This window comes from Dermochelys coriacea, chromosome 1, assembly GCF_009764565.3.
Source record: "Dermochelys coriacea isolate rDerCor1 chromosome 1, rDerCor1.pri.v4, whole genome shotgun sequence".
Classification (NCBI taxonomy): Eukaryota; Metazoa; Chordata; order Testudines; family Dermochelyidae; genus Dermochelys; species Dermochelys coriacea.
The window spans coordinates 328,887,577-328,901,393 of NC_050068.2; the positions used below are offsets into that span (position 1 = coordinate 328,887,577).

The following is a 13,817-nucleotide window of genomic DNA, read 5'->3' on the forward strand; positions in this document are numbered from 1 at the left end:
ACGATCGAGAGGGGAGCGGGCGAGTTCGGAGCCTCCAGCCCGGGCGCAGCTGGGAGCAGCCCCCGCCCGACACGATGCTGAGGGGGGCAGAGGACGGGCAGGTGACCGCAGTCACCAGAGCCCTGTCCGCGGGTAGGTGCCTTCCCTGCCCCGCTCCCCACGGGCACCGCCCCCGCCGCTGCCCCGGCCTCCCCCCGCCCCGGACCTGCCAGAAGGAGCGGGGGGCCCCCCGCCTCGCGTCATCTTCAGGTTCCCGGGCACCTGCGCAGCGCCGGGTCCCGCTGCCGGGGGGCTCGGGCCGGGAGTGACCGTGCGGCACACGCCCGCCGGCTCCGCGCTAACTCACCCGAGGGACCCTGGGTGTGACCGAGCCGCTGCTTGGGTTACGCCCCGCGCCCAGCAGCTGTACCCGGAGCGTCCACAGCTCCGCTTGTCCGAGCCAGGGCATCCGTGCCTCCGCGAAATGTACAAATCCTTGGGACAGGACTGTGTCCATGTACAGCGCCAAGCACAATCCAGCACTCAAATGCCCCTGGGTGCCAGCCAGACACATGCCCCCTCCACCAACACACACAGACTCCTACATCCTGAGATATGCTACCACCTGCGGTCACCATCCTGTGGGCATTTAGGCGTGCGCTTCACTTTATTGCCTTTGACTGCGTGTAAACAATTGCAGGATCGTTAAGGTGATTTTTAGGGCTCTTACAACTGTAACAAACTTGCAGCAAGTATTGTTGCATAGATTTCTCCAAATAAAGGTTCTGTTTTTGGAAAAGTCCTGTTAGACTGACTGTGCTAGATTTTAAGCAATGATTGTCCAAGCCACTCCTTTAACAGGAAGCAGGACGCTGCTAAACTTAAATATGTGCTGTCAATGCCAAACCATTGGCGTTTTTAGGGACTGAATGAATAAGTAGTGAAATACTGTACATAGAACATCTAATACAGTATTTCAAAATAGTCAAAAGCGAGTATTTAAACTGGTAGTTTAATTTGGGCATGCTGCACAGTAAGCAACAGTAAGTAAGCTATTTCTCATAGCTATTGCATGGGGTCAACAGTGTAGGAACTTTTATGGGATGAGGAATGCTTTTGTTTGCTTGCTGACTTTAGGACATGATCCTGCAAACAGTTGCACATATTTAACTTTACTTCTGCAAATAATCCCACTGGATTAATTCTAAATCCAGAATTAAGCACATGTTTAAGTGTTTTCTGGATCAGAGCCTTTTTCTGTTTAATTCTGAGCAATTTAATATCTAAAAGAAAGAACAGGATTTAAAAGTCACTATTATATAGTTTCAGAGTAGCAGCTGTGTTAGTCTGTATTCGCAAAAAGAAAAGGAGTACTTGTGGCACCTTAGAGACTAACAAATTTATTTGAGCATAAGCTGTCGTGAGCTACAGCATCCGATGAAGTGAGCTGTAGCTCACGAAAGCTTATGCTCAAATAAATTTATTATATAGTTGAGGCTTAAAATGAAGATTTTGCAAAGCTATGTTATATAAATAGAAAAGCATTTAGCTCATGAGAACCCTATTTTGTTTGGTTTTATTGTATTTGGACATTACCCTTTAGTGGTTTTAATGCAAATATTGCATTATTATGACAGTGAGGGCCAGAGAGTGAAATTAACCAATCTGATTTCATTGTCACAAGGGAGTTATGTGTAAAGCATTAACAACATAAATGATAAGAGTTAATCTAAACTTCAGTATTTTACTGCTAGCAAATCCCCCCCCCCCATGTTCATGAAAAAGGAAAGAATGTTGTTTAAAAATAAGAATTAACTTGGCATGTCCTTTTAATTTGATGACATTTCAACATTTGAAAATATAATAACATACTTGGCATAAACAAAGTAGTGGACTATTTTGCAAGTTGATACAACCTTTGATACAAGTTTTATTAAATGTGAATTAAAATGTCTCCTGGCTGTGGTATCTGATTAGACATTTGGTGAAATAATTCTGGATTCAGGATGGAAAGAAAATTCTAAACCAGAAAATGAAGCTAAGTTTCTCTTACACTTTTGTTTACAGCTTCTGTGCTCTGTCAAGTTGAACCTGTTGGAAGATGGTTTGAAGCATTTATTAAGAGGAGAAACATAAATGTTTCTGCCTCTTTCCAGGAACTGGAGGATGAGAAAGAGCTCTCTGAAGAGTCAGGGGATGAAGAATTGCAGCTTGAGGAATTTCCTATGTTAAAAACACTTGATCCAAAGGACTGGAAGGTATACAACTAAAGGGAACATTGAGTTAGTTCTTTTGCTAGAAGCATCACCACAAATTTATCTAAATACTTGTTTCTTTTCCTTTTCTCATCTGGATTTTCCAAGTTTTTTAGCCTGATAGCTTCCTTTTTTTATTCCACAGGTAGTCAGGTGACTAAGCACTGGGAATTTACATCAGCATAGCTATGTCTCCCAGGGGTGTGAACAATCCAAACCACTAAGAGATGTAGCTATGCTGACCTAACCACTGATTTAGACAGTGCTGGGTTGACAGAAGAATTATTCTGTTGACCTACTTGCCACCTCTCAGGGAGGTGGATTACCTGCACTGACAGGAGAACCGCTCCTGTCGGTGTGGGTAGTGACTACACTGAAGTACTACAGCAATGCAAATGCAACAGTTTAAGTGTAAACATAACCTAAATGAGGACAGTTTTACAAAGTGTCAGTAACTTCCCTATTGTTAAATAGACGGAGGGCTGGTTCATACTACATTATTAGGTTGGCTTAACTAGATCGCTCAAGGCTGTAAAAACTTTCAAGCCCTGTGCAAAGTAAATAAACTGACCTAAGCCCCAGTGTAGACATTCCTAGGTCAAAGGAAGAGTTCTTCCATCAACCTAGCAACCACTTCTCAGAAAGGTGGATATACTTCAGCAACAGAAGAACCTCTTCTGTCGCTGTAGTGTCTACACTACCATGACGCAGCTGTGCTGCTGTAGCATTTCTAATGTAGACATACCCTAATAAATGCGCATCAGAAGGAGCTCTTAGCCTTGACGCTCTATTTCCTGCTTAACTGGGTGTGCAATTAGTGAACTGATTGGTTTGAGATCCAGTCCTAAGCCCACTAAAATCAAGTGGCACTCAGTAAGAAAATGTCATTTTTCTTCTTCTGGGGAATCCAGGCACCTTTTCAACATAACATTTCTTGACAAATTGAGGTATGCACTCATTTGTGTTTTGTAAAATCCTATAGCTGTATGAATTTGTGTTAAGCTGGATGCATTTTTATAACAATGGCTTATTTTGTAACTACTCAATTTGTAGTTAGAAATTGCTATAGTCTGTGGGAGAATTGTTCAAATTATCTTTTTCTAATCTTTACACACAGAGAGGAGATTGCTGCCTCTCTCTGCTCCTCACAAAAGAAGCTATGGAAAGAAACCTTTCAAATAATTATATTGGTCTGCATATGTGGTCTTGCTTTTAAAATCCATAAGAGAATTCTACTAGATTACAGATAGCTATGGTTATTAATGTTTATATTTTTTTATCAGAATCAGGATCACTATGCAGTTCTTGGACTTGGACACATTAGATACAGGGCCGCTCAGAAACAAATCAAAGCAGCACGTAAGTAATTGCATTTCTTATTAGTCGTGTTACAACAGAGTTTTTTATCTTGTGTATACAATTCCGTATTGTAAATACAAATATGTACACTTTATGGACCAAGAATATATTCATTTCACTTCAGAGTGCTCCCTATAAAGCTGAATTTGTTTCACTTACCAACTTTTTCATTCATCTCAGACATCTAAAACCTGCAGGTCTGAAAGTTTGTGAATTCCAAACACCTCTAACAGAAATCTTCAGACTCTCAGCTTTCTGATCTATCCTTGCTTTTCAGAGACAACCTTGACAATATAATCCAACCCACTCTGCAGACTCAAGAAGACATAATCAGCCTAGCTGAGAGAATAGCACTTAGAGAAACAAGATCTGGTCCACTTCAGCTGAATGGGGGGAAAGTCTTACCTTTGAAGCCCATTTATGAGCATTATGTACAATGAGTACATTGTAACATTGCTTAATTGTTTGTTTAATTACTGAATGTTATCAGAAAAATCTAGTTACTGCTCTTATTATTCCAGTCATTTAAATTAACATCGCATAGGAATAAGGCTGTAACTACTGAAGTAGCATGTAATCAAAGGTTTTGTTACATATTATTTGATTTTGTGATAATTATTGAGAAGTTTGCTTTTCCCTGATTTGAACATAAAAGGGGTGTTTACTGTGTTGTCAGCTGAAAAAGTGTTTGGTTCCTGAGGTCTGGGTCTCAGGGATAGAGCAATGTAGTTAACAACCTTTAAATTCTCATATGCTAAACTGATGTTACAGTCTTCTTAATATTACAGTTAATTAAGCAATAAGACAAGCAGTTACACTGCTTAGTGACATGACACAGGTTTATCATAAGGCATGAAGTGTGATTAATCTGTACAATTCCATGTTCTGGGATGTTTTATGGCATTTATACATTTAGCAATTTAAAAAGCAGTATCTGTCAATATTATAAAATTGTAATTAGTGCTTTAAAGTAATACAGTAAAGAGAGAACTTTGCAGGACAAATAGTAAAATATTTAGCTGAATAGTATTTAAAACTGTTATAAGAAAAGGAGTACTCGTGGCACCTTAGAGACTAACAAATTTATTTGAGCATAAGCTTTCGTGAGCTACAGCTCACTTCATCGGATGCATTAGGTGAATATTTGCATATTTCCACCAAATGCATCTGATGAAGTGAGCTGTAGCTCACGAAAGCTTATGCTCAAATAAATTTGTTAGTCTCTAAGGTGCCACGAGTACTCCTTTTCTTTTTGCGAATACAGACTAACATGGCTGCTACTCTAAAACTGTTATGATAACTAGTTAATGACCTTTGTGAAATAAATTGATGGATTTGGGGTAGATCCTGCAAACACTTATGCACGTGAATAAACTCATCGTCTCCAAAGGGTTAACCCATTGTGTAAGACAATTGAGTAAGACAATTTACTCCTGAGCAGGGCTGGCTCTAGGATTTTTGCTGCCCCAAGTAAAAAAAATTATTTGGCTGCCCCTGCTTTTTTTTGTGCCCCCCTGGCTCCGCCCCTTCCCAGTCCCTTCCCCAAATCCCCGCCCCGCCTCCTCCCCCAGGCATGCTGCATTTCCCCCCTCCCCCCAATTGCTTCCTGCAGCTCCCCCCCCCCCCCCGTAACCCCTTGCCCTAGCTCACCTCTGCTCTGCCTGCTCCCCTGAACACGCCACCACTCCACTTCTCCCCCATCCGTCTCAGGCGAGGGAGAGGCAGCGCGGTCAGGGGAGCAGAGGGAGTGGAGGTGAGCGAGGGTTGGGGGGAGCGCAAGAAGTAACGGGGGGGGTAGAGGAACCACTCCCTGTCCCAGCTCACCACCGTCACCTTCCCCTAGCGCGCCACCACTCGGCTTCTCCTCCCTCCCTCTCAGGCTTGCTGCACAAAACAGCTGTTTCGGCGCAGCAAGCCTGGGAGGGAAGGGGGAGAAGCAGAGTGTCAACGGTGCTCTCAGGGGAGCAGGAGCAGAGGCGAGCTGGGGCAGCGGGGACACATTTCTAGCGGCAGCATGGCCGGCGCCGGAATGCCGCCCCTAGAAATGTGCCGCCCCAAGCACCTGCTTGTTTTGCTGGTGCCTAGAGCCAGCCCTGCTCATGAGTGTAAAGCTTAGTTATGTTTGCAATGGTTATGTTCACTTTACATGAACCACCATCCCAATTAATGCTAATTACTATTAACTGTTCTGACAGAAAGACCAAGGACTAAATAATCCAAGGAGCCTGCAATACCCTCTCCTCAGAGGTGGTCCTATCAAAACAGAGTTAGGGCATATTGGATTGAAAATGAGAGAGCTTTCGCTCTTGAGTCATGCACTGTTCCTGTTCTGTGAATTAGAGGCTTTAATCTGGTTCCTTTCACAAGCTGTAGATTTATGTAATCACTCCAGTACTGCTTCATATATCTGATAAATGGGGTAAAATGCATTTCCTGGGCTGGTTCCAGTACAGCTTTGAATGCTGCAGAGTTCTACCACTGAAGGGAGGCTGCAGCTAGAGCTTGTAGCAGAGCGGTTAAAGTAACTAAATACAATTTCCTCCTGGAAGTCTCTACTACAGTCCTTTGGTTTTCAACTTCAGTAAATATTTCATATGTGAAAGACACTACTTAGAATTTAGTGCTCTCTGTTTAGGCCTTGATCCTGAAAAGACTGGCACACGTGCTCAACTTCATGCACTGTGAATAAAATTAAGCATATACTTAAGTCTTTTCAGGATCGCGGCCTTAGTTATTTTCCTTAAAAACTGAATCTATAAAGTTCGGTAATGAAACTCCTATTAAGGGACACTGTTGGTTTAAAATAGTTACAAGTAACACCTAATATTTTAAATGAAAGAATTTTTGTATTTATTTTAGCAGTTTGTTGATTTTTTGCATTTGACAGCACTTCGTACAAAGTTTGTTTTATAGTTTTTCTTCCTTAGTCAGTAAGACCCCAGTCCTGCAAGTTACTCCATGCCGACCCCTGTGCCCCTGCAGAACTCATTGCAGGTTTAGGGCTGCAGTCATTTGGAAGACGCCAGGGGTTTGGAATGTTAGAAGTACCAGAGAAAGTGGTGCTGGTTCCAATTGATAGTCTGTAGTTATGATTATTTTATGTCCTGGCATAGGATGGATACTAAACATTTTTTAACTAACACTGGATTCTAATTTTCAGTGATATTATTCTATTCAGGAGGGTCTATTTTCTCATTTCGGTTTTCTTTCTGATACTTAAAAAAAAAATCTGAATAAAGAAATGCAGATCATGACTATGGTGCTGTTTTGTTTATTTTCCAAATTACAAAGTGAAACGTAGGTGGTGTAACGTGTCTAAACTCAATTTATTTGTTGCTAGATAAAGCCATGGTTTTGAAACATCATCCAGACAAGCGAAAAGCTGCAGGGGAGCAGATAGGTGAAGGTGACAATGACTATTTTACCTGTATAACTAAAGGTAAGAGATTTGGAGGAAAATATAACAGTGCTAGTTTAATCTGATGTTAAGTATTTTTACAGTGCTTTAATTGTAGTTCTTACTCTTTGCACAGTTTGATCATTAGCTGTAAAACCAGAAAAAATGTAGTTTACCATTTTATCAAGATGTTTCAAGAAGTAGAATCAAATTTAAATAGCTTTTCTTCTGTTGGAAACAATTCTAGAATAGCTCCTCTTATTTCACAGCTGACCTACAGAGCATCAGTTTCCCATTTCACGCCAAGTGATAGGAGAGGGCAGTTAAAGTAGATTCATATAGCAGCATATACTAACATGAACCAATAAAAGTAGCCATGTATCTCCTAAAATAAACTGGCATACTACTATGCAAGGTAATAGACTAATTTAAAGGGGAGAAGTCACTAGCGGTATTAGGACCTGACTTCTCGTGCAGCTGCTCTGCCAGTTGAGCTAAAGAAGCTGATACCCTAGCTCAAGTCAGCAGACACTGTTATCTATTACCCATAGTTGGCCAAGGAAAGCAAGGTCTTGTGCTCAACTCAATAGTATTTCTCTGTCTATAACATGATAGATAACTTTGGAATACGGCATCTGATCAATTCCAAACTTCCAGGGAATATTCTAGGCATTAATGGGCATAACCTTGTCAAGCTGGTCAGGAATTTTTCAGCAAAATGTTTTTAGTCAAAAAATGCCAATTCACTAAATCTGAAACTCTTCATGGGAAAGAATCAGTCCTGACAAATTTCTGTACTTGAAAATTTTGAAAAAAGTTTTGAAATGTCATGAACATCCCATTTTGAAAACAAAAATATCTTGTTTTTCTGGTTCAAAACAACTTTCATTTTGAAATTTAAGTTAATTACGGTATAAACTTCTGTTAAATGTCAAAATTCAAATGAAACTTTCAGAATTACCTAACAAAATGTTTTGATTGACCTCAAGTGATTTTTTTTTTTTTATTGTGAAAATTTATTGAAGTTTTGACTTCTCATCCCAGTTTGAGATGGGGAAAAATTTCTGACATCTCAACATTTTTTGTGGGATAGGAACATTGTTTCCCATCCAGCAATATGACCCTACTGATTTTGGTGCAAATTGGAATACCGGAAAAGCCTGATTCAGGGGGAAACTACAGCCCCAGACAGCCTGGTGCTGCTGTATGGGGTGATTGTCCATATCTTGCAGTCTAGTAGAAATAACAAAGTCTAAGAGGGAGGGTTTGTAGAGCAGAAGCAGGATCTAAGGGTGGGTGGGGGGAGCAGGGGCCACAGGGATAGGGCAGTGTCTGTGGGAGAAGCGGAGACCTGTTGGGAAGGGGGAAATGAAGCAGGGACCTGGGGGTGAGTGGTGGTGGTGGTGGGGTGACAAAGCAGGGAGCCAAAGGAAATAGGAGTAGGTGTAGATGGTGATGAAGGAAGCAGGGATGTGGAGCAGGGGAGCTGGGCTGATGAGTGTGGAAGCTGGGAGATGGGGAAGGGAGATGAGTGGACAGAGGAAGGGGGGGGCACACGACTCTGACAGGAGGGAATATAATGCAAGCTGCAGGGATGAGGGAAATGGTTGAGGTGGACACATGGCCCCAGGCATAAGGAAGTGGTGGGGAAGTTGCAGGTAGTGGAGGGGGATGAGAGGGTTGCATGTAGGAAGGCTGTGGGGTAGAATGGAGGGATGCTCCAAGCCCGTCTACATAAGCTGCAAAATGAATGACCTCCTAGGTTTTAATGGCCATGTTAGAATGCTGCTTAATGCTCCATTTTGAAGTCCCAGTGACACACTTGCAGCAGAAGACATGAGTACTCCGGTCAATAGCTCTTGTTATTGCCTCTGATCCTGTCATCAGAATCGCACAGGCAATTCCTAGGAAAGTCCATGGGGCACCACACAGGAACAAGGGCCTGTCTACATGGATGTGGTTGCAGAATTGAGGCCTAACGAAGATTCACCTGAACTCCCAGTGCACTGGACTGAGTTTATCATTACACAGTTTGTTTAACATATAATTAGTTTTGCCATTTATAGCTGTACTTTAAGAGTTAAATTTGTTGGCTGTTTTTTATAAGCTTTTTCCTTCTCTTCAGTGTTTTGTTACTCACCATTTGCAGGAGTTGACAGCAAAATTCTTGCAATCACAACAACAAAAATGTTAGAAATACAGAGGTCTAAAGCATGGTGTTTTTTTGTTGTTAAGTGTTTAGAATTTTATCTATAACATTTCCTCCAAGAAGCTCCTGTATGTACATTCATCTCTAACCTGGTGTTTTATGGCCTTTAATCTTTTTTCTCCAGCTTATGAAATTTTGTCTGATCCTGTGAAGAGACGAGCATTTAACAGCATAGATCCTACTTTTGATAACTCTGTACCTTCTAAAAGTGAAGCAAAGGAAAATTTCTTTGAAGTGTTTTCACCAGTTTTTGAAAGGAATGCCAGGTGAGCTATGTCACAGCCCTTGCATGGGAATCAGTCATTTGCAGTTCCATATGACATTATGTTTGTAACTAGTGGGTTCTTTCCCCAAGATTTTAAGTGTGGCTAGGAAGCATAATGATTTAGCAAGAGTTTATTATAATTATGTCTCAGGATAACGGCTCCTGTATTCCTCGTCCTTGGTTTCCTCAAGGGAACCAACTTAAGGTTTCCATCTCCCAGCTGTCACTTCTCGGGTGGAGACCCCCATCTCTCTCCCTCTTGACAGGATTTTAAGGCTGAACAGCTCCCTGCCTTACACTGATATCCCCAGCAAACCAGTCTGCTTGAAAGCCAGCACCTGTGCTTTTCTTTTCTCTTCTTTCTGAGGGCTGTGAACAGTGTATTGCCAGCAGCTACAAGATACCATAGAGCTCTTTCTAAGTAAGCACATTTATTGTTACGGTAAAAACATTACAGAGAAAATATATAAAAACCAATAAACAGATTTAAATACAGACTAAACAAAGCAAGAGTCACCCATCAGTCTTATGGGGCCCTCATAGGCCAAAGTCTTTCCAATACTTCCACAAAGGTTGGGGCCTCTTTTGGGTATAAGGCATTGTCTGTTTGGATCAGAAAGAAGGCACTGAGTCAGTGTAAACACAGCCTTTTTCTATCAAAAGTCCTTTCTTTGTTTGTTGGTCTCTGGAAAATTCAATTTGAACTAGTATATGCAATCCTCCCAAGGGGTTGTATCTATCTTCAAGTGTTTACAACCTGACTGATTTGCCTTAATCAGCCCCCACTGTTTTTGGTTCCTGGAGGAGTTGTGGTAAGCCTCCCTCCTGAAATTGCATATAATCCCTGGCCCATAGTGATGCATAAATTTAATACACTGTGGTCCCCAAATATATTGCATGAGATTGCAGTTAGGGCTGTTGATTGATCGCAGTTAACTTCCGCAATTAATTTAAAAATTAATTGTGATTAATTACACTGTTAAGCAATAGAATACCAAGTGAAATTTATTAAATATTTTGGGATGTTTTTCTACATTTTCAAATATATCGATTTCAGTTACAATATAGAATACAAAGTATGCAGTGCTCACTATATTTTTTATAACAAATATTTGCATTGTAAAATTGATAAATGAAATAGTATTTTTCAGTTCACCTCATATAAGTACTGTAGTGCAATCTCTTTATCATGAAAGTGCAACTTACAAATGTAGGGTTTTTTGTTACATAACTGCACTCAAAAACAAAACAATGTAAAACTTCAGAGCCTACAAGACCAATCAGTCCTACTTCTTGTTCAGTCAATCGCTAGGAGAAACAACTTGGTTTACATTTACAAGAGATAATGCTGCCTGCTTCTTAATTACAGTGTTACCTAAAAGTGAGAATAGGCGTTTGCATGTCACTGTTGTAGCTGGTGTTGCATCTCCTCATTCTTTCAGCAGAGTGACACGCTTCCCTTTTGCCCAGAATTTAAGCATAGCTGGTGATTTCCTTTGTTGGCTTATTAATCAGTTGCTTCTCTCTGCAAGGTTGCTGTTGCATTGTGACACTGTCTCTATATGTATTCCAAAAAACCCCATGTAACAGTTAACTAGCAAATAGGAACCTAGACTCGGTTTAATTCACTTTTATTCTATATGACTCAGTTTTAAGGCCTTTATAACTTGCATTTTAAACAAGGTTCAATTCATTGTTACAGATGGTCAAATAAGAAAAATGTTCCTAAACTGGGAGACATGAACTCTTCATTTGAAGATGTGGATGCATTTTATTCATTCTGGTAAGTAAGTTAACGCTTCGGTTTATAGATATGGTACTGTCACTTTAAAAATGTGGTATAGTGGACGTTAAGAGGTTTGCGGAGCTGTTCATCCTTGGTTGAAGTCTCCTCTGGGCTGGTAACAGTCTAAAGTGACCCAGTGGCTCTTTGATGCCTTATATGAAATGAATTGGTTTCACTCTAGTTCATAGTTAATACGTCTTCCACATAAAACCACCACACAGTTGGCACCCTTGTTGGCAATCTAACCAGAATGGCCAGGGTTTGAATGAATGTGGAGACGAGGCTACCTTCCCACCCCTAGAAAATCCAGGTGAATTACTACAGGCAACTCCACCCTACGCTCTTGGAGGGAGAGCCACCCCGCTTACACACACTGGCTCTGTAAAACAATTTCAAGAAGTAATGCTGAGTCATATTTGTAGAAGGGATTAATTAACAGCAATTTGCAACATACACACTGTAATCTAGTTTGAGCTAAACTTGACTGACCTTTTTTTTTTTTTTTTTAAGTGCAACAAATTGCAGTACCAGTCAATTTATACACAGTCAACTCTGTGTCTTTCCCCTAACCTGTTCCCCTGATGTGAACATCCAATGATTTCTTCTTCTGTCCTCTGTTCTAGGTGAAATAAATCTAGTACTTCATTTCTAGGTTGCTTTCATCTTTACTCTTTGTCAGTTTGTTTATGACACTTCAGCAGGGGAAGGGATGTCTTGTTGCTAAAGCACAGACCTCAGTGTAAGGAAACCTGGCTTCTATTTCTGGCTTTGCCAAGACTCCCTTGTGGCCTTGAACTTCCCCTCTGTAAAACAGGGATAATGATAATTGTTTGCTTACCAATTGCTTTGAGATCTTTGATTGAAAGGCACAATAGAAAGATAGAGTAGTTGTTCTTAGTAATGCTACAACTAGTGTTTTCTTCATAAAACAAAGAGGCTAAAACATTGACGTAAGTCTGGGTGGATAGGCAGTTTCTATAAATGGAAGAAGACTTAAGAAAACCACAGATGCTAGTTAACTCAGAGGGTCTCTGGCATCTAAATAAACAGAGCTAAAATACATTTAAACAAATTTTAAAACAATGCTTCGCAAATGGACTGACAGCTTTTATTTCTATAATATTTACAAATAACTTTTCTTGAATTTGACAAGTTGACTGAATGCAACAATGTTGGTCGAATTGCTAATGGTCTAACTATACTAAAACTTAGCATTAAAAATGCAGACATTTTAAAAATGGCTTTATCTTTTTATTTTATCAGAAATTGTCTCTCTCACCTGCATTGTTTTAATTTTGCATTTACTATAGGTATAATTTTGATTCTTGGAGAGAGTTTTCTTATTTAGATGAAGAAGAAAAAGAAAAAGCAGAATGGTATGTAAGTAAAAAGTCTTTGATAAGGGACTAACTGATTATTACAGCAAGACTTTTCACCTTGTAGTTAGGCTGTAAATCAGGGGAAGGAAGGGAGGAAGGAGAGTCTAGTTATTAGAGTGTGGGACTGGAAGTGAGGAGTTCTGAGTTTTATTCCAGGCTCTGCCACAGGTTTGCTGTGTGATCTTGGACAAGTCATACTCTGTGCCTCTGTTTCCTTATTGGTAAGATGGGAATAATTCTTGCCTATGTCACAGGTGTGTTTATGAACTGCTCTGAGATCTTCTGGTGCAAGTGTTTATTTCTTGTACATGTGTGTAACTTCAAGCTATGATCTCAACAGAGCTCAAAAGCAGAACTAGGCAAGGGTGGTACTGATGATTCAGTAGGTATCACTCTTCTCTCTGAATCAGCACTGATTTGATACTCTGCTCTGAGGATGGAAGTGATACTGTTTGTATTTAGACAGCAAGCTGCTGGCATCTTGATGCCACTAAAGATCCCATGACACTCACAGGAGTAGTGATATTACTGAATTGTCCTGATCAAGTGCCAATTGTTAATTACATTCTACCTACTTTAACCTTCCTGTAGTTGTAATTCATAGATTCACAGAGTTTAAGGCTAGAAGGGACTCTCAGATCATATAGTCTGATCTCCTATACATCACAGGCCATTAAATTTTACTGACTTACTCTTGTATTGAGCCCAGTAATTTGTGTTTGGCTAAAGCATATCTTCCAGAAAGGCATCCAGCCTTGATGTGAAGGCACTCTCATCATTCTGTATGACTGCCCTGCCCTAATCCTTAATAACCATTCCACCAGTCTTTGTGTCATTCATAAATTTTATGAGCACTGATTTTATATTTGCTTCCTGATCATTGATGAAAATGTAGAATAGTGTCTGGCCTATGACCGATCCCTGCGGAACCCCACTGGAAGCACCCCCGTTTGATGATGATTCTTCATTGATTACTAATTTTTGAGATCACTGAGTTATTTAGTTCTTAATCCATTTAAAGTGTGCTTTAATATTGCATAGTGCTATTTTTTTAGTCAGAACATTTTACTGTACTAAGTCAATTGCCTTACAAAAGTCTAAGTATATTACCTTACCCACCTTTTCTCTACTACATTTACACAGTCATCTTTATCAACCAAACTTGTAAACTTGTCAAAGAACGAAATA

General features: G+C 40.4%; 1 protein-coding gene and 1 long non-coding RNA gene across 3 annotated transcripts in view; one reads left to right on the plus strand and one right to left on the minus strand.

The window, feature by feature from the left end:
• The window catches only part of DNAJC2 (DnaJ heat shock protein family (Hsp40) member C2), a 23,861-nt gene continuing 10,044 nt past the window's right edge, over positions 1–13,817 (plus strand). For both annotated transcript variants that reach the window (XR_006275732.1, XM_038412267.2), the window contains exons 1-7: positions 1–132; positions 2,047–2,237; positions 3,518–3,593; positions 6,934–7,032; positions 9,324–9,465; positions 11,167–11,247; positions 12,561–12,626. Coding sequence is in view for 1 of the 2 variants with exons in the window: in XM_038412267.2 (XP_038268195.1) it covers positions 75–132; positions 2,047–2,237; positions 3,518–3,593; positions 6,934–7,032; positions 9,324–9,465; positions 11,167–11,247; positions 12,561–12,626 (713 nt within the window). In the remaining variant the exon portion in view is untranslated. The remainder of the gene's footprint in view (positions 133–2,046; positions 2,238–3,517; positions 3,594–6,933; positions 7,033–9,323; positions 9,466–11,166; positions 11,248–12,560; positions 12,627–13,817) is intronic.
• Positions 4,801–13,331, minus strand: LOC122456713. The gene is made up of 3 exons (XR_006275741.1): positions 13,121–13,331; positions 10,755–10,756; positions 4,801–4,841 (listed from the first exon to the last, which is right to left on the minus strand). It is a non-coding gene; the product is annotated as an uncharacterized LOC122456713 (long non-coding RNA).